The sequence below is a fragment of the Phocoena sinus genome, chromosome 16 (genome assembly GCF_008692025.1).
Source record: "Phocoena sinus isolate mPhoSin1 chromosome 16, mPhoSin1.pri, whole genome shotgun sequence".
Classification (NCBI taxonomy): domain Eukaryota; kingdom Metazoa; phylum Chordata; class Mammalia; order Artiodactyla; family Phocoenidae; genus Phocoena; species Phocoena sinus.
This window is the reverse complement of record NC_045778.1, coordinates 60,353,911-60,375,774: the sequence shown is the minus strand read 5'-3', so window position 1 is coordinate 60,375,774 and position 21,864 is coordinate 60,353,911. Positions and strand designations below refer to the sequence as shown.

Genomic DNA, 21,864 nt, shown 5'->3' with positions numbered 1-21,864 from the left:
TTGCGTGATCATTTTTCAAAATTATTCATCATTCATAAAACATAACCAAAACCATTTTGAGTTTAACACATAAAGCCATGAATTCTCTAAACTCACTTTTATAGCCATGTTGTGGTTTAAAAGTAAATATTTGGCAAATCTGAAAATAAATTCTTGATACTAGAGGTTGTAAAGGTAGCTGAATACAACCTACATTTATGTTTTTTTTGGTCCATGTGTGTTGCCAATATTTAAAATTTGAGAAATTTCTCATAAATATACAGATTATGATTTTCTCTTGAAATTTTGGAACCAAAGTTCTCACAAGTCAGCAAACCCTCTTGGTTGGAACTGAGTGGTGCCTGCCAGCTTTAGGGGGTGTGTATAGAGAAAAAAACTCAGATTTTCTTTTTCTATGTAGGGAAAAGCCTAGTTCTTCCCTACTGTGTTTTTCTTCCCCATGAATCTCCTTTACTACTCACAGTGAACACTTCAATTCTGACATTTGTGGAGGAGGTTTTTCCCGGCACTAAGCAAGTCTCCTTGATACCAGCTGGGTGTCTTACCATTCAACTCAATTCTTACGCTATCTACCCAGAGACAGAGTCAGATTCCACAGGCTAAGGGTTCAGTCCTACAAGACTGTCCTCCCCTTTCCACTTCAGACGCTAGCTGCAGCCCAGGTTGTTACCTGTACTTCTGACTAAGTGGCTATAGATTAGAGGTTTCAGTGACTCCCTCCTTGGGTTCCATTAATTTGCAAGAGCAGCTCACAGAACTCAGGGCAACAACACTTACTTACATTTACTAGTTTATTAAAGGATATGATAAAGGATACAAATGAGCAGCTAAATGATGAGACACGTAGGGCAAGGTCTTGGAGAGCCTTGAATGAAGGAATTTCTGTCCCATGGAGTTGGGCTGCACCACCCTCCCAAGTGTATGTGTTCACCAACCTGGTGACTCCTGGGACTCTGCAGACTCCCTACCATTGTGATTTTATGGAGGCTTCCTCATGTCACACGATCAATTATTTGCTGCATTTCCAGCTCCTCTGCTCACTCTGGAGGATGGGAGTTGGGGCTGAAACTTCCAAGCTTCTAGTCATGGCTTGGTCTTTCTGGTGACCAGCACCCGTTCCGGAGCCACCCAGGAGCCCACCTAGAATCGCCTCAGTAGCACAGAAGATGCTCCAAATGCTCTCTTATCACTTGGGGACTTACAAGGGTTTCAGGACCTCTGTGCCAGGAAACTAGGAAGAGACCTATATACATATTTTCCACTGTCTCACAGGAGGGAAAACACTTTCCCATCTGCCACAATCCTACCTGGCCACATACCACCTGCTTAACCCCTGTCAGTGTTCAAATTTACAATTCCTGCTTTACATATTAACTTTTTGAAAAATCCCTATATACTTAATTTATGACTGTGTATTACTTGTACTTTTATGATATATATTTTTAAATCTACTATTTGGTTTCATCTGGTTTTTGCTAGGTTTTTTTAATGAGTTGTAACACCTCCCATTCTGCTTACCACTGATATGCAGCAGTTCCATCAATGACTTGTTTCTGTTAATCTGATTATTCTGATGTCTCTTTCTTCCACAGGTCAGTAAAACTGCCTTTGGAAGATGGGTCACTTTGTAATGAAACAGATGTAGTTTTTCCCCAATCATTGCCCAAAGATCCTGTCTATGGACCTGTGCTCCCTGTGTCAGCCGTTGCCGGACTAGTGGGTGAAGAGGCAGAAACTTTCAGGGTAATGACCTGGCCCCTCTCCGTGTTTGCCTATTTGCGTTCATGACCATCCCATGAGACATGCAGGATAGAGAGGACCTTCCTGGTTTTTATTTCAAACTAGCCCTGGAGGCCACGAGAGATGAAGGCTCTGGAGTTTTGAGTTTGGGTGACTCGGAAGATGATGGCCTTGCTAACTGAAACAGGGGGCCCAGATGTGATTTCAGTTTTGGACATACTGACTTTGGAGTGCTGGGCAGCATCCAGGTGGAGATGCCAGGTGGAAGCTGGCAACTTGGACCTAGTGTCAGGGAGGAGAAGGCAGGGCTGGAGACACAGTGTGTGGTCAGAGTCATTCAGCCAGAGACGATGGTGGGAGCGTGGCGGGGGGCAGGGGATAGGGGGTGAGGAAAAGGAGAGAGAGGGTGTCAGGGAAGAGAGCCGGAGAGGAAGGAGTCAGCCAAGAGACAGGAGGAAGAAGAGGAGCCTGAGGGGGGACAGTCACAGAAGCAGGAGCAAATCTAGGAGAAAATGAGGCAGTGGAGAACGGTGGAAGAAAGCTTCATAAGTAGCTGTTTGCCAACAGTTACTCAGTTTTTTTCATTCAGCAGATACTTACCAAGCTCCTTGTAGGTAGCAGGCACTGTTTCAGGCAACAGGGTCGTATGGCGACCAACCAGGCATAATAACCCTGCTTCTCGGAGCTTCCGTTCTACCAGGGAGACAAAGCGGCAGCACCACCAACACCAGAAGTAAAGAGATACAGCAAATCGTTGTGAAACGTGACAGTTGTTACAACAGGATAAATGAGAGGTGGGCGTGGAGGTGAGAGAGAGATTAACATGCTGCCCAAGGAAGGCCTCTGGGGAGATGACTGAAGGACAAGGAGGCGCTCCTCCTACTATAAGCAGGGTAAAGAGTGTTCAGGCAGGGAGAACTGCGCCTGCCAAGGCCCTGGGGGAAGAAAAGAACTCGGTATGTTTGAGGAGCTGAGAAAAGAGCCCTGTGTCCGGAGCAGAGTAAGTGAGGGGGAATGAGGTGCAGTGATGGTCAAGAGCGAGGCAGGGAGTAGAGAGTGACACATGCAGGGCCTTTGGGATGAAGGTAAGAGGCTGGATTCTGCTGAGCCTCTGGAACCTGCGTTATGTGAATGCTTGTGTGAAAGCTCCAAGCCCAGAAGAACAGAAGTAGAGTTTCCCCAGTGTTTCTGAACACTGCAGAGAATTAAGCTATAGATGTTTAAAATAGTTCCATGTGATAATTAGTTTATCAAAAAATCTCTGGCCAGCAAGGGAAAAGGTTGTATGCTCTTAGTATTTCCTCTAAAGGATGACAATTACTCACTTTTTTAAATTACAGAAAATAACTAATTCCTTTGAATAGTACAGGTCCTGTGCTTGGAAATGCAACCACATTCAGCCACAGTGGGGCAGCAAAGTAAAAACAAACACATCAGCCATCAAGGTTTACAACTTGAAACAATGTTTCTATGCTTAGTTTTTGATGCCAAAGAACCCACATTTTCAACCATCTCAAATTTGTGTGTGTGTGTGTGTGTGAACAAATTTCTGTGGGAGCCCACATCATTCACCCTTTGTGCCAACTTGATGGTTCCTACATAAAACATTTAAAATTCAAGCAATTGTTCTTATTATTTGAAAAATGCTATGAAATGCCACCTTTAAATAATTAAATGTGGAGTTACCATTTTTTAAAATGCTCATAATAAACAGACATCTTTATTTCCTAGGACTTTTGTAACTCAGTGCATTTTAACCTTTTTCTGAAAACAGAAATTTAATATTAAAGCATGACACCTATAAATCATACAGGGAATATTATTAAGGCCATTTACTTTACATTTAAATTAGAAATCAACTTTCCCAGTATTTACTTCTTTCATTTTATAGACAAATAAGGTGAGAAAAATTGCTAAAAACAATGAGTGAAAGCATAACTAAACTTAGATCTCAAATGTCTTGATTCTATTTCTTCCTGTGAATGAAATTTCTTGTGACCCAGTACCAATGGCAAAGAAACCAGTAATGACTTGACCTATTTAAGGGTCTTAAAAATTGACCCTTAAAAAGGGTCTTAAAAATTGACAAATGTGGATTTTTATAAAATTACAAATGTTAAATACTCCCCTATTTCTCTTATAGCTAACACTAGAAAGACACATTAAATAGGACTTTAAGTAGGCCCGCATCACGTTACACAACTTATTTGGGGCATTAGAAATGGTATCCAGTAGTAGCATGGGGGAAATCAAAGGCAGGTGTTATCTGGGCAGAAATTGGATCCAAGATAGTGAATTTAATCTCAAGGGTCCAGTTTTCTTTTTCCATCTACTTTTTTTTTTTTTTTTAAAGCAGAAGTTGCTAAACAGAAATTCCTTTTAAAACTCAAGTATTCTGACACATATTCAGATGCTTACAATTTCTAAAGCAATATTAAGTTGGGCTTGAGTTTTTTATATTTTGTCCTCGAGTGATCAAAATGTTTGATTCCAGAGGACTGAACAAGGAGGTGGTGTTACCAACAAATACTTTTAAACACTATTGGCACCTTTTCTTTTAAAATTCTCAAGTTCCAGGATTGAAAATTATTGTTTCTGCTTGCACCACATAATATTACATTCATTTTTAAATGGAACATATTTACTGATGAAAGAAAGTAATAGGAAGACAAGCCCAGGTTTATCTTAAAGTAAGAAAAGCCACACACAATACTAGTTTAATATACCAAGGCAAGAAAATTCCAAGTTTTAAATCTCACCTTCTATGGCATACATACAGATTCACTGGTATTGTGAGAACCAGATATGTGTGGTTTTTTAAAGATTTTTGAGCCCATTGCCATACGAGGTAAGAGTCTGTCTTTTTGTGATTTATAGTCTAAGGTCATCAAGACAACCCAGGCGACTTTTAAATAATGATGATTAAATAATGATAGTCAGGAGTATCTCTTTTCCCTCTGAGTCAAATCTCAGTTTAGACACCACAAAAATGTCATTAATCAGCAACAGTTTAATCCTTTTGAGTGATTTGTTCCCTTTCTTTTCCTGCCCACTGGGTGGCGAAATTGTTATTCAAGTATTTATTTTCTAACAATCCAAGGCTATGAGGGCATGAAATAGGCCAATCATACAATTAAAGACAATGTATCCTTTAAAAAATTATCACGTGGAGTGCTTCTATGTATGATTTCTGCCTTAGTCATATTTCCAGGTCCATCCCAAATGATAATTCTCTCTCTGTCCACTTCCTTCTCTCTACCAAGAAGAACAAATTGCTTTCTCATAGATTCTCTTGTAATAGTTAAACACTCTTCTACTATAGCCTACTATGTTTTCTTTTTTCTTTTTTTTTTTTCAAGAAGATGTTGGGGGTAGGAGTTTATTTATTTATTTTTGCCGTGTTGGATCTTCGTTTCTGTGCGAGGGCTTTCCCTAGTTGTGGCAAGCAGGGGCCACTCTTCATCGCGGTGCTCGGGCATCTCACTATTGCGGCCTCTCTTGTTGCGGAGCACAGGCTCCAGACGTGCAGGCTCAGTAGTTGTGGCTCACGGGCCTAGTTGCTCCGCGGCATGTGGGATCCTCCCAGACCAGGGCTCGAACCTGTGTCCCCTGCCTTAGCAGGCAGACTCTCAACCACTGTGCCACCAGGGAAGCCCCTGTTTTTTACATTTTTAAGTGATTAAAAAAAAAAAAAAAAGGGATATGTGACAGAGACCTATGTGGTCTGCAAATACTATTCTCTACCTGGTCCTTTACAGGAAAAATTTGCCATAGACCCTTGGTCCATATTATTTTTAGTTCCCAAAACCAACATTTCTTCTAGGCACATCCCAAAGATTTGTGCATTTCTCTCTGAGTTTTCCATGGAATCAAAGTCAAGTAGGATGTTTCGTGAACTAGAGAGGCTACGCAGATAAAGTGTCCTCTTATTTCCCGTGACAGTTAACCAAGCAGAGGATCGAGGCCAGCCTCTCCATAGCCACTCAAGGAAAATCACATTCATGCCCCCCTGCAGAACCAGGAGGGGAAAGGTTGACCAAAATCTTCCTCAAATGGTGTGATTTTAGCTAAACAATGACTTTCTTAGATGCAAGATATCAAAAAGTCCACCAAGAAACAGTGTAGAAGTTATTACTCAAGACTTTTGTGGGACTTCCCTGGTGGTGCAGTGGTTAAGAATCCGCCTGCCAATGCAGGGGACACGGGTTCGAGCCCTGGCCCAGGAAGATCCCACATGCTGCGGAGCAACTAATCCTGTGCACCACAACTACTAAGCCAGCGTGCGTAGAGCCCGTGCTCCACAACCAGAGAAGCCACCGCATGTTCACCTGTTTTGTCTTGGAAATTGTTTTTGCTGAGTATTTCTCTGGCTCTTAAGCCATGACTGTTGTCTTAACACAAAGTTTTAAACCTTTCCTTGAAGCCTAAAGACGATCTATATACTTTGGTTCACCCGACTATGCACTGCTGGACTCCAACAAGTGACCTATATGTTGGCTGTGAAGAGGGTCATCTTTTAATGATTAGTGGAGAAAACTTGAAGGTAACTGTGCTTAATAAGATAGAAGACGGACCACCAAGGGGTAAGAAACTGCTTTGCTTTATCTTCCCAGAAGTGTAGCCATTGGTGATGGTTTTGCACTTGACAATGGATGTTTTGTTCCCTATTTTTCTCTTTCTAGAGACATCTTTGATTCTTCCTTCTTTATCCTCTAGTTCATTACCGAGTCCTCTGGATGTTTCTTGTAGCTAACTAATGTTTATTGAGTGCTCTATGCTCTAGACTTTCTGCTATCACTCTATATGTATATGTCACATAATCCTTAAAACAAATTTGTAAGGAAATACATTTTGATCTTCATGATATAGATGAGGAAATGGACGCATTAAGAGGTTAAGAAACATGCCCGAATTCACATAACTAGTAAATTATGGAGCTGACACGTGAACCCAGACAATGACTTCAGAGTCCAAGTTCGTAGCTACTATGCTCTATCCTTTCCCATACATATATGCCCGTTGTGTTTAATCAGCTAATGTGCCTTCCACAATGACCCTTTCTCCACAAGACCTTCTTTTAAGACCAACTGCCATCTTGAAAATTACTTTTTGTTGCTTGGTTAGAATTTCTGAGAGAATCTGACCTATTCTCCTTGGATCTGGTGTCCATTCCTGGTCCCATCAGCTGTGGCCAGAGTTGGGCCTGAGTCAGAGAAGCCAATGTCACCTTGTGGGGGGCTACGTGTAGACACTTTGAGAAGGGATTCTCACCAGGGCAAGTTCTCCAACCTGACCAATGCACGCTCCACTCCAATTCCTCTTATTATTTCACACCTTGATTTCTGCAGCAACCTTAGGGCTGACTTCATTGACCTTAATCCGCAGCTGACCCGAATCAGGCATCTCATCCCTGCCAAACTTGAAGACCATTTTCAACATATAACTCAAGGACTACTTTGCCTTGATTTCAAGCCTTCTCTAACCTGATCTTACCTGCACCATTAATATTGTTTTAATAATATTATTAAAATAAAAATATTATTATTTTAATAATATTATTTCCTGCTACTCCCCAGTATGAGTTTCCTGATCTAGCCAGTCATTTCTTCCCATCATTTTACAGACACACCACCCAGCTCATTCCCTTGCCACCTTACTCTCTGAATCCTCCAGTTCCCAGCTCAAATACCACGTCCTACAGCAAGTTTTCCCAGCTGCATGTTCCTTATATCTGCTCCCTCTCCTGTTCCCTGACTCACTCCACTGAGAAAGTGAAGCCACTAAGTTCAACTTTCCTACCCCAGTCCCCATCTCTCTTCCTTTTACTGTCACCTGTACTCTCCAGGCCCAGTCCACCCTCTGATCTCATGTCCACAATGCCATCCCTCAGCTCTCTAAAAACTAAGCCTCTTTTCTGGCCTATCTTTCCAGTTTCAGCTCTCCCACTTGATCCTTTTAGAAGTTCTCATCATTCCTGTGCTCTCTCTAAATTCTGCCTGCTGGCATTGGTAGTTACCTTTGTCTAGGATGCCCCTCTCTTCCTTGTCTACCTGGCAAAACTATCCATTCTGGAGCCTTGCTCTGTCCTCACCCCAACCTACAGGCAAAATCAGGTGCCCCATTTGGGGTTCCATCAGACTCACTTCCTTGTTAGAGCCTCATCCTGTGCTGTTACAATGCCCCATATGCCTGTCTGTCTTTGCCACTAGTCACCAACTCTTTGAAGTTAGGAACTGTGACTTAGTCAAACTTTGGCTCTATAGTTTAATTCCAGAGATTGCTAGGGAGTAAATTGGCACTTCTGTGTGTTTGTAAAGTGAATTACCAAACAATGTTTCGCATTTCCAAATCCCTATCACACTTGTAATGTTTTACACAATTTAGGACTTAGTTGTATGTAGTCTTTTTTTTTTTTTGGCCACACTTCACGGCACGCTGGATCTTAGTTCCCTGACCAGGGATTGAACCTGCGCCCCCTGCAGTGGAAGCGCAGAGGCTTAACCAATAGACCACCAGGGAAGTCCCTGTATGTAGTCTTATATTGTTCACTAGTTCCTTTCTGTACATTATTTTTTATTATTTTCACGATGTATTATAAATATTTTCAAATAAATATTTATCTAGCTTCTACAATGTGGAGGAGGACACTAAACAAGGTGCCTCCAAGTTGACATAGGTGGCAAATATATAATCTCATAATCAGCACATTCAACGTGCTGATTTATATTTTATTAAAGAGAATAAGACAAGTTGACAAATAATTGCAGCCAGGAAAATTAAGATGTGAGGAGAACTTCATAAAGTGCTATGGGAATTCAGATGAGGGAAAACTGCCAAGTTAAGTCATTTTGTAGGTGGCATTTAAAATAGCCCTTAAAGGATGGGTTCACAGACAGAGATGAGGATAGGTGGAATTTGGGGCAATGGTATCTGCATAAACAAGAAAACATGGGGAAGGCTGAGAAAAAGAAGTGGTCCAGTTTGTCTGGAGCATCGAGTGTTATGCAGGAATAGTGGGGAACAAAGGGACATCTATCTGATACCATATCTGACCTTGAATGTCTGACTAAGGCATTTATACTTAATTCAGCCGACAGTGGACTGACATAAACTCCTGAATGGGGATGTGCCCCAATTGGAATTGTGCTTGGGGAGATTAATTATCCATAGTTCAGGGAAGCACAATCCTAGAAGCAGGTGGCTATAAGTAGCAGGCACCTAGACTAGGCCAGGAGTCATAGCAACCTGGACTCTGGTGGCAGTTGGATTGGAAAGAAGAGACTGCTGGGGTGAATAGTCTTTGAGGAAAGGACAGTATGTGTCTTAGCATCTGGCGAAATGCCAAGCATGTAGTGTTCAGTAAGTAAAAGTCTGATACATGTCTCTGAGCCTTTGATCTTATAGTTCTTGCGGTTTATCTACATAAAAGGTAATATGCTTTTTGTTACTTTCCCCAGGACAATATTTTATTAATAACAAAGTTCTTATAGATCACTTTTTCTTTTTACTTTTTTAAGTCCACTGTGTTTTATTTACTGAGGTATAAATTTATATACCATAAAATGTACAAATCTTAAGTATACAGCTTAATATAATACGGTTTTTGTCTTTTTTCTTTCTGACCCCTTAAAATTTCTGATAATTGCTTTCCTAAAAAAGAAAATATATTAACTATATAATTCCACAATGTTACTTCCATAGATCTGATGATACAGAACATTAAAAGAAAAAAACTTGTGTGATTTACATCAGTAGTCATTGCAAAGCAGCTTTTATTCTTCATTGTTTGAGAAGCATAGCACATATCCTGATAGGAAGCTGATTTGTGGAAAGAAGAATTACAAAGAAATGAATAGTCCTAGGAAAGCAAGTGAGATTAATTACTCTGTACAGCACTTTTAATTATGTGTCACCTGTTTTGTTTTTCTTTTCCAAAGTTGGAAGAAATCTTATCAGTCCAGTCACCATGGCATATCAGAAGGGAGGCGTGCTTGCTTCTGGAATTGTAATGTATTTTTTCTTCAAAATTAATTGCTTTCAAGAAAATATACAAACATCTGAAGCTAACACAACATTGTAAATTAACTATACTTCAATTTAAAAATGGTTAAAAATTTATTTCAAATAGAAAGAAAAGAAAATATACAATTTCCATTTGCTTCCGTTTTCTATGATGAGCCATGATTTGGGATGTCAAGTTCTGTAAGGTTATTAATTAAAATTCTGTTTGGGGAGATGTTTATTGTAAAACTTTTTATTATGAAGAATTTCAAATATATAGAAAATTAGAGATAACAGTATAATGATCTATTATATGTCTATCTTACTGCAAATAAGCAAAAACAGGATTAAAAAATCCAACCCCCCAAACACACACACACACACACACACACACACACACACACACACACACACACACGAAGGAGTCAAGTCTTAGAGAGTTCACCAGCCAGTAAGTGGAGAAGCTGGGATTTGAACCCAGGTGTGGCAAACTCCAAAGTTCTTGCCCTCATTTATTAGGGCACATAGCCTCAGTAAGTATGAAAAGAGGCCAGACCAAGTTACATTTCCATGTGGTTGTAATCAATGCTAAGGTTTGGAGCTGACCTACACTAAAATCTCAGGTCTACTGGTAGCCGTCCCAGAACACTGTTAGCTTTGTGTCTTCTTTTGCCACAGATCACATCTCCAGGAACCTAAGGGCAGCTAGGCAATGATGTCAGAATGAGAGGTGTAGCTCCACCAACAAGAAACAATCTGGAGCTCATTAACCTACATGTAGCTTGTAATCTCCTCTCCCCAACCTTGCAACAGACTACTTCCTCCTACATTTAGTCTGCACTTGTCCTTCTCAAGGCCACCCTTGGTGTGTTTTTTTAACCTAGTTTAAAGGAGAGGTTGGAGCATCTGCTCTGGTGAGGGATGGGGAAGGATGATGGGCATGGAGAAAGCACCTTGCACATTTCTCCCCCCAGGTCTTAAGTCTGAACCCAGCCGTTTTTCTTGAGAGTAGTTAAATTAACCTAAAGCTGTTTACAACTAACTGATCAACATTTAACCAATGCTTTTTTACTGGATACTTGCCCTGTTTCTAGCACTGTGTGAAAAACTAGAAAAGAAAATACAAAGGAAATAAACAGCACACTCCCTACCTTTGAGTCATTTAGAGATTTAGGAAATGCACAAAATGATGATTATACATACATTAAGGCTAAGGTCATTGAAGTAAGGAGACTTCTGGATACCAGCCACACGATAAACTCTGCCTCATCTGCCCCACCTCCTATATAATGAAGAATGTGGTAAGAAGATAAATGCTAAAGAAGTTCAAAGAAAGGAGAGATCAGTAAAATTTTAGGTAATTGAAAAATGTGTCACAAAAGAGATAAAATTGAACATTGACCAGGAAACATGGTTAAAAGTTGGCTAAATAAAGGTAAGAAACCACGGCATTCTAGATAATGTAAACATAGATGATGACTCCAAAAAATGAATAGTAGATGGTAATCAATAATTCTTAGCTTGTTTGATGAGGAAAGTATATTGAATACTATGCATTGATCAAGACTAATTTTCTTCATTTATCTCATTGTTTTTGGTCTCTAGGATGGCTTTGTGTATTCTTTTCTTATTAAAGATACAAATTACAAAGTAGAGGATTTTCTTGAGGTTGAAGGGCCTGTGGAACATTTGATGTTTTCTCCCAGTTACAGAATGTTGCTGATTCAGACAGACAAGGTATGCTAGATGGTGGTTTCTTGACATGAAATTTAAGATATTATTATTATCATCATTGCATGACAGGAATGAAGGGCAGAGTGTGTTGCATAATGATACACTACCAGTCAGGACTCTTTAGCTTGCAAATGAAAAAATACCCAGTTTAAAAGACCTAAATAACAGAAGGATGTTTGTTTGTTTGTTTTTGTGTGTATAACTGAAAGCAAGCAAGGAATTGATATAAATCCAGGAGCTCCCATGAGGCTGCATGCCTTGTTTTTCTGCCATATCTTGGCTCTGTTTCCTCTCTGCTTCCTCCTTTTCTATGCAGACTCGCCCCTGTGGTGTCAAGAGAGCCTTCTGCAACTCCAATTTTGTATTTTTATCCTCTTGGTGACCCTGGTAGAAAATACCAGTTGGAAAAAAATGTCCTGGAATCTAGACTCATTGTACTAACTTGGGTCACCTCTCTACCCCTGGGTCAAGTATTATGTCCAGAGGAATTCTAAACTCTCATTGACCAGGCCCAAGTCACATGTTTACCCTTGGACCCTGGGTAGAGTCAATCCACCCAAACATGAACTGAGACTGGGGTCATGGGTGGTTCTCTAAGGAAAACACAGGTTCTGTAAGAGAAGAAGGGAGGGAAATAAATACAGGTTAAAATCAAATGCCCACCTGAATTATACTGTTGGGAAGACTCCTAGGTCAGGATATATTAGTTTATATTGTTAGGCAATGATTTTAGATGAATTACAAGTAAAGTTCAATGATTTTCTGCCTAAAAGAAATTTAAATTTAAATATGGAAAGAGTTAAGTTTCTGTAATTACCAGAAGTTAAACTGTGCTAACGATGTTTTAATAAATGACAAATTTTAAATATCTATGGAGAACAGGAAACAATAAAAAAGTAACATAACAGAAGGGAGAAAGACACAAATAGAAGTTCTAAAAAATAAAAATATACTAACAAAGAAAAAATTAAATGAATATGTCTGACAGAAGACTGGAGAATCAATGAATGGAAGATAGATCAGAAGAAGTTGTCCAGAATGAACCCAAGTGACAAAAGTATGGGAAATACAGAAGGGAGGGTAAGAGAAATGAATGATACAGTGAAAAGATCTAACATGTATTTGATTGGAATCCCAAAGAGGAGAGAGAGTGAGACAGAAGTAATATTTAAAGAGATATTTTCCAGAACTGATTAAATACATGAATTTACAGCTTCAAGAGGCCCAGTGAATCCCAAGCAGGAAAAATATACACACTTAGACTTAACAAAGTGAAATTTTTGAAAACCAAAGACAAAGAGAAAATCTTAAAAGCAGTCAGAGAAAAACACAGATTATTTCAAAGGACTTTCAGTTACACTAACAGCTGACTACTCTGGCAATAATGTAAGTAAGAAACAGTGGAATGAGATCTTCCATGTAGTGCAGGGGTCAGGAAACTGTAGACCCATGGGCCAAAACCAGCCTGCTGCTTGTTTTTGTAAATAAAGTTTTAGTGGAACACAGTCAGACCCACTTGTTTATGTATTATCTATGGCTGCTTTCACACTACAATGGTAGAATTAAGTAGTTGTGAGAGACCACATGGCCTGCAAAGCCTAGTATATTTACTAGCTGTCCTTTTATAGAAAAAGTTTGCTGACCCCTGATTTAGTGAAATAAGGTTATTACCACCCGGAATTCTATACTCAGGGAAAATAATTTTCAGTACAGGGGTAAAAAAAGACTTTCTAGATACTCCAGAATTGAGAGTTTGTTAGCACATCATCACTAGAGAAAATTCTAAAGAATGTACTTCAGGCAGAAGGAAAATGACCCCAGGTGGAAGGACTGGGATGCAAAAAGAATGAAGAGCAGTAGTAAATGTGTAGAGAAATGTAAGTGAACACTGACTGTATAAAACAGCACAAATAATTCAAAGTTGGGTTTAAAAATAACATTGAATTAAAATTCCAGACAACAATAATGTAAGATGGAGGGAAAGGAGTAAATGGAATAATGTATTTCAAGTTTATTTTATTTCCTGGGAAGAGAGTAAATGTTTTAAGTAACTTCTGATATTTATAAGCTAAGTATGCATGTTCTGACTGCTAAGGTAACCATAAAAGAACTGAAACATCAGATGAAATTTCCACATCATAGAGGGGGGAAGTGAAATGTTAAAAAAAAAAAAAAACGCAAAACAAGGTAAGAAAAGAGAGAAAAAGAAACACAAAACAAATGAGAAAGTAGAAAGCATAAATTAAAATGTAATGTTTAATCTCAAATATACTAGTAATTACAATTAAAGCAAAACAGAATAGTTGGTCTAGTTAAAAGGCAAAGATTACCATATTTGATTAAAAAAGAATCCATGGCTTCCCTGGTGGCACAGTGGTTGGGAGTCCGCCTGCCGATGCAGGGGACGCGGGTTCGTGCCCCGGTCTGGGAGGATCCCACATGCTGTGGAGCGGCTGGGCCCATGAGCCATGGCCGCTGAGCCTGCGCGTCTGGAGCCTGTGCTCCGCAATGGGAGAGGCCACAACAGTGAGAGGCCCGTGTACTGCAACAACAACAACAACAAAAAAGAATCCAAACCTAACTCTGCACTGTTTTCAAGTGACATATCTAAAGCATAAGATTGAAAGTAAATTTTAAGAAATACAGTAACATTGAAAATAAATTAAAAATTGAAAGTAAATTTAGAAAATGGGAAAAGATATATCATGCAAACATTAACCAAAAGAAAGCCTTTGGAGATATATTAATATTAGGCAAAAAAGACTTATAGGCAAAGTTCATTACTAAGAATAAATGGGCTTATTTTAGAATAGTAAAAGGTTAAATTCACTAGGAATACATAAACTTTTAAAACATATATGTACCAAATAAAATAGCCTCAAAATATATAAAGCAAAACATGACAAAATGACAAGGAAAAACAAAATCATGATCTCAATAGGAGATTTTAATATACTTTTCTCAGTACATGATAGAATAGACTATGTGTACTCAACATAGCAGCCAAAGTGAGCAAAGCATCTCTCTCTACTACTCAGAGCCCTCCATTGATTCCCCATGTTATTCTGAGTAAAAGCCAAAATCTTCACTATGCATTACAAAGCCCTTCATGATGTGGACTCCACTCCCCACACTGGCCTTATCTCCCACGACTCTTCTTATTCACCCTGCTTCAGTCATGCTGGTCATCATGCAGCTTGCTTACACGCACCAGGCATACTCCTCCCTCACAGTGTTTGCACTGGCTGTTCCTTCTGTCTGGAATGCATTTCCCACAGAATCCACATGAATCCCTTCCTCATTTCCTTCAAGACTTTTCTCTAAACACACCTTCTCTGTAAAGCCTTTCTTGGACACTCAGTTTAGAATTTCACCCTCTTATTTTGCAATGTCATATCCTCTTTCCCTGCTTTATTTTTTTCTTCTTAAATTATTGCTCTTTAACTTACAATATATATTATTTAGATATCTTATTCATTGGCCAAAGTCCCCAGTAGAATGTAAGCTCCATAAGGGCAGGGAACTTTTGTCTGTTTTGTCCTCTGATGCAGCCCCAGCATCCACAGCTGTGTCTGGCACAGTGTATCCACTCAATATTTGTTGAAGGAATTAATAAAAGGTAAATGAATGAAAGGTAAAATCAGTATATACCTACCAAATTTTAGACTTTACAGAGTTGTATTTTTTAGATAAACAGGAACGAAAATATTCACGTTTAACCTAAGTAAACTTGAAGAACTTGTGATCAGTTGAAAGCAGACTTCTTATTGCTAGTTAAATAAACATACCGTATTACAGTTACTTGGCAGGGATGCATAATGTACAGGATAGATTTTTTGGAGAGGTGAATTTGGAACCTGAGTATGATAAACACGTCATAAGTAACAGCTTCAGCCACACCTCTACAATTTTCACAAATGTACATTTAAAAGTTTTTGTTAGTGCCCACCATGGTCTAGTATGTGATAGAAGTTAGTTCATCTTAACAACTTTTCTGGTTTTCTACATTTTCCAAATTTTCTGCATAAGTAGACATTATTTTTAAAGTCAGGAAAAAGTGCTTTGATATGTATTGTAATCTTTAAAAAATGCTTGGAAATGGAGAAAAGAAGAAAGTCCTATTTACTGATTATTTTAATTGAGGAATGAATGAATGAATCAATAAACATTTATATTTTAAGCTCCTCAAGGTCAGGGCCTTACTGAGTTTATCTCTACTTTCCCACTACCTTTTCTCACACAGTGCCTTGTTCACAGTAAGCATTTAATAACTATTTGTTGAACTGAACACACAATTGCATTATTTTTTTCTCTTTTGGTATATTTACAGGGATCTATTTATATATACACTTTTGATGAGGAGCCAACCTTTGAAAAACTCCTAGCGGCTTGTGATGGGAAATTTCAGGCAACAGACTTTATCACACCTGGAAATGAATACTGCATGGTAAGGAATATGGTATTGTTTCACAGTAGGATTTAAGGGTAAGATTTTGGAAGTTCATGTGCAGCCTGCTGTAAATCCCTGCATTGGGATTGGGAGCACGAAGTCTTAACCACTGGACCACCAGGGAAGTCCCCCAAGCGTACTCTTGAAGATGTGGTAGGAATGCCAACTACTTCCATCATCAAATCTACTCCCCAGTTAGAATGATATCGTCATATTGTGACTTCATAATATTAAGTTTCTGAACATGACCAAAGCAATTAAAATCTTAGGAGCCATCCTGTTTGTTTGTTTTTATTTTTTAAAGTTTTTGTTTTATACTAGAGTATAGTTAACAATGTTGTGATAGTTTCAGGTGTACAATAAAGTGATTCAGTTATACATATACATGTATCTATTCTTTTTCAAATTCTTTTCCCACTTAGGTTGCTACATGATATTGAGCAGAGTTCCCTGTAGGAGCCATCCTGTTTGTATTCACCATCCAAGCTTTCCAAGCCAGATCGTTAAACACATTCATTGCTAATGAGTTGTCAACACTTATTAAACTATTAGTGTTTACCCTCTCAGAGTGATGCAGCCCGATCTGAAAATGAAAATGAAATAGTTGCCATGCACAAAACATGTATTCAGTCTACTTCGGAAAAAAAAAAAAAAACTTCCCTCTACATGCAGAAAAGAAAATTTTTTTCTGGTGTTTAACTGCTTACTTTTAGTTGATCTCAAGAAACATATTTCAGTTTTCATATAATTCATCAACAAATCCATTAAGATTTTGGGAGTTCTAGCAAATAAAAAAATACATAGACTATGGAATAGGTAACACTTAAGGTTCCTTCCAATCTTCAGATTCTGATTATGTGATTTTTCTTCCAGATGTTCTCTGATAAGAATTATGTCTGTTTTTAGGGTTGTTTCAACTCAATAAAAAAGTTTAATACAAGATTTTCATGTTTAGGATTTAGCTACTTGATCCATAATATCATGTTACCCACTCCCTAGTATTCAAGAAACAGAATTTAAATTGTATCACATTGCAGTTACTTTAAGCTGCTTTCAGTCTTGATCCTGTGAAAGAGTAAAAATTATCTGTAAAAATGAATATGAACTTTGGGTTTCCAGTCCAGCATGTAAAGAACCTCACAACAAGAAAAAGCTGAATTGAGCTTCCCTGGTGGTGCAGTGGTTAAGAATCCACCTGCCAATGCAGGGGACACGGGTTCAAGCCCTGGTCCGGGAAGACCACACATGCCACGGAGCAGCTAAGCCCGTGCACCACAGCTACTGAGCCTGCACTCTAGAGCCCACGAGCCACGACTACTGAAGCCCGTGTGCCTAGAGCCCATGCTCCGCAACAAGAGAAGCCACCGCAATGAGAAGCCCGCACACCACAATGAAGAGTAGCCCCCACTTGCTGCAACTAGGGAAAGCCCATGCACAGCAACAAAGACCCAATGCAGCCAAAAATAAATAAATTACATAAATTAATTAATATATCTTAAAAAGAAAAAAGCTGAATAAATTTAAAATCAACAATTCCTCTTAGACCCATCAGATAATTGAGGTCATAGGGAAAACCACTCGCCCCCAAATTATAGAGACAGACAGGCAGATGCAAAGAATTACAGCTTACTGGAGCAGATGCCCAGAAGTAGAAACCACCACTGGAGCCAGTACCCAGGTGGATTACAACTGGAGAAACTGCACATCTCAGACCAAAACAAGGACACCAGAGGAAATTTTAGTTTCTGACACATTCAGCTACAGCAATCAGTAAACACAGTCTAACTCCTAGCCAGATAAACATAAAACCTCACACTACAGCCTATTTAATTCATATTCTTTTACCCAGTACATCATGTCCAGCTTTGAACAAAGATTGTAAGGCATACTAAAAGACAACAACGGAAGAGACAGAGCAAACATCAGGACTGGATGCAGATATGACAGACACGTTGTAATTACCAGGCCAGAAATTTAAAACAAGCTATGGTTAATATACTAGGGATTCTTATGGAAACAGTGGACAACGTGAAAGAATGACTGGATAATATGAGCAGAGATGTGGAAACTCAAAGAAAAAAGAAATATTAGAAATAAAAAGCAGTGTAACAGAAATGAAGAATGCCTTTGGTGGGCTCATCAATAGACTGAATTTTGCAAAGGAAAGAATCAATAAGCTTAAAGAAATGTCAGTAGATCCTGCAACACTGAAATGCAAAAAGAAAAAAGAATGAAAAAGAAAGAACAGAATATCCAAGAACATGGGACAATTATAAATGGTATAACATACACATAATAGGAATACCAGCAGGAGAAGAAAGGAAGGAAGGAACAGAGGAAATGTTTCACGTAATAATAGCTGAGAATTTTTCAAAATTAATGACAGATCCAGGAAGCTCAGAGAACACTAGCAGGATAAATACCAAAAAATCGACACCAAAGCTTGTTATATTCAAATGATAGAAAATCAAAAACAAAGTAAAAATTTTGAAAAAAATCCAAAGGGAAAAAAAACCTTACCCTTGAAGAAACAAAGATAAGAATCACAGTGGTCTGCTCTTCAGAAATCATGTAAGCAAAAGTAGAGTGAATATCTAAAGTGTTGAAAGAAAGAAAAAAAAAAAAACCCAGGATTCTATATCCAGCAAAATTATCCTTCAAAAGTGAAGGAAAAAATATTTTCTCAGACACATAAAAATTAAGGGAATTTGTCACTAGCAGAACTGCCTTGCAAGGAATGTTAAAAGAAATTTTTCAGAGAGACAGACCAGCAGGTAAAAGATCAAAATCATAGGTGAATTGAACAATACCATCAATCAACTGGATCTAATTGACATCTATAGACTACCTCATCAAATGATAGCATAATATACATTCTCCTCAAGCTCACATGAATTATTCACCAAAACAGATCACATTCTTGGTCATAAAACATACCTTAACCATTTAAAAGAAATACGTTCTCAGGCTACATGGAATTAAATTAGAAGTAAATAACAGAAAGGTAGCTGGAAACTCCCCCCACCCCAAAATAATTGGAGAGTAAACAACACACTTCTAATAACACATGGCTCAAAGAAGTCTTAAGAGTAATTAAAAATTTGAACTAAATGAAAATGAATATACTACATATCAAGATTTATGGGATTTTGCAGTGAATACAGGGCTTAGAGGGAAATTTATAGCGTTCAATGCATATATTAGAAAAGAAGAATGTTTAAGATCAATAATCTAAGCCCCCACTTTAGGAAATAGAAAAAAAATTAAATCCAAAGTAAGCAGAAGAAATAATAAAAATGAGAGCAGAATGCAATGAAACTAAAAATAGGAAATCAGTAGAGAAAATCTAAGAAACCAAAAGCTGGTTCTTTAAAAAGATCAATAAAATTGATAAACTTCTAGCCAAGTTAATGAGGCAGTGGGGAGAGGAGGGAGAGAGAGAGAGAGGAGATACAAATTACTAACATCAGAAATGAAAATTAAAGAGGGGTCATTACTACTGACCCCAGGGACATTAAGAGGATAATAAAAGAGTCCAGTCATCCTTCAGTATCCATGGGGGATTGGTTACAGGACTCCCCGTGGATACCAAAATGCACGAATGGTCAAGTCCTTTATATAAAATGGCATAGTACAGTCAGCTCTCCGTATCTGCAGGTGCAGAACCCACAGATACACAGATACCCACAGATACAGAGGGCCAACCATATTATGAACAACTCTGTGCCTACAAATTTGATAGTTTAGATGAAATGGACCAATTCTTTGAAAGATGTAATCTACCAAGACTCATACAAGGAGAAATAAATAATCTGAGCCTATATCTATTAAATACATTGAGTAAATAATTAATAATAACATTACAAAACAAAACCTCTCAGCAAACAACAAATAGTGGGTACCTTCTTCAGTCTGATAAAGGACATCTTTAAAAAAGAAAACCTTAATGAAATCAACTGGAAGTCCTAAATGCAATAAGACAAAAAAAAAAAAAAAGGGGGACGTGGGGAATAAAAGGTATTAAGATTGTGAGGGAAGAAATAAAACTTTGTTCTTAGATGACCTGATTGTCTATGTAGAAAATCCCAGAGAATCAATAAAAAAATCCTTCTGGAGCTAAGTGATTATAACAAGGTTGCAGGGTGCAAGTTTAATATACAAAAGTCAATTGCTTTCTTATACAAGCAGTGAAGAATTGGAATTTGAAATTTAATACCACACAATAGCATTTACGTTAGCACTGAAAAAGTAAAATAGGAATAAATCTAACAAAATATGTACAGGATATATATGAGAAAAACTATAAAACTCTGATGAAAGAAATCAAGATCTAAATAAATGCATAAATATTTCATGTACATGGGTAAGAAGACTCAGTATTATTAAGATGTCGATTCTTTCTAACTTGGCATATAGATTCAATGCAATTCCGATCAACATCCCAGTAAATTATTTTGTGGATATCAATAAACTGATTCTAGAACTTACTGATTCTAGAACTGATTCTAGAATTGGGTAGGACTAACACTACCCAATTTCAATATTTACTATAAAGCTACAGTAATCAAGACAGTATGGTATTTGTGACAGAATAAACAAACAGATCAATGGAACAGTATCTTGAAATATAGTCAACTGACCTTTCACAAATATGCAAAAGCAATTTAATTGAGAAAGCATAGTTTTTTTCAACTAATGGTGCAGGAGGAAATGGACATTCACATGCCAAAAAAGAAAAAAAATCTAGTCACAGATCTTACACCCTTCACAAAAAATTAACTCAAAATGGATTGTAGACCTAAATGTAAAATACGAAAACTATAAAACTCCTAGGAGATAACAAAGGAGAAAAATCTAAGTGACCTTGGGTTTGGTAATGACTTTCTAGACACAACACCAAAAATGCAATCCATGAAAGAAAAAATTGATAAGCTGGACTTCATCAAAATTAAAGACTTCTGCTCTGCAAAAGACACTGTCAAGAGAAAGAAAAGACAAATCACAGGCTGGAAGAAAAATCTTTGCAAAACATATATCTGATAAAATACTGGTATCCAAAATATACAAAGAACTATTGAAACTCAACAATAAGAAAATAAACAACCCCATTGAAAAATGGGGAAAAAATCTGAATAAACACCTTAACACAGAAGATATACAGGTGGAAAATAATGATGAAAAGATGTTCAACATTTTTCGTCATTAGAGAATTGCAAATTAAAACAATACTACACACCTATTAGAATGTCTAAAATCCAAAGCACTGACAATACAAAGTGCTAGTGAGGATATGGAGCAGCAGAAACCCTCATTCACTACTGATGCAAAATGGTACAGCCACTTTGGAAGACAGTTGGCAGCTTCTACAAAATTAAACATACTCTTACCATATGATTCAGCAATTGGGCTTCTTAGTGTTTACCCACATTAGTTGAAATTTTATGCCCACACTAAAATCTGCATGTGAATGCTTATAGCATCTTTATTCATAATTGCCAAAACTTGGAAGCAATCAAGATGTCCTTCAATAAGAGAATGAATAAACCAACTGTGGTACATCCATACAATGGAATATTATTCAGTACTAAAAAGAAATGAGCTATAAAGCCATGAAAAGACATAGAGAAACCTTAAATGCATATTGCTATGTGAAAGAAGGCAATCTGGGAAAGCTGTATGGTTCCCTCTGTAAGACATTCTGGACAAGGCACAATTGTGGAGACACTAAAAACAATCAGTGGTTGCCAGAGGTTCAGTGGGGAGGGAGGGAGGGATGAAGAGGTGAAGCATTTTTAGGGCAGTGAAACTATTCTGTATGATACTGTGATGGTGGTTACATGTCATCGTACATTTGTCAAAAACCCATAGAATGTATAACACAAAGAGTAAACCCTAATGTAAACTATGGCTTTAGTCCATAACACTGTATCAGTATTGGC

General features: G+C 38.0%; 1 protein-coding gene across 1 annotated transcript in view; it reads left to right on the top strand.

Moving 5' to 3' along the window:
• The window catches only part of CFAP43 (cilia and flagella associated protein 43), a 101,093-nt gene that overhangs the window by 14,734 nt on the left and 64,495 nt on the right, over positions 1 to 21,864 (top strand). Inside the window, exons 5-9 of the mRNA XM_032609327.1 lie at positions 1,593 to 1,743; positions 6,164 to 6,323; positions 9,678 to 9,745; positions 11,347 to 11,478; positions 15,806 to 15,922. Coding sequence (XP_032465218.1) covers positions 1,593 to 1,743; positions 6,164 to 6,323; positions 9,678 to 9,745; positions 11,347 to 11,478; positions 15,806 to 15,922 — 628 coding nt within the window. The remainder of the gene's footprint in view (positions 1 to 1,592; positions 1,744 to 6,163; positions 6,324 to 9,677; positions 9,746 to 11,346; positions 11,479 to 15,805; positions 15,923 to 21,864) is intronic.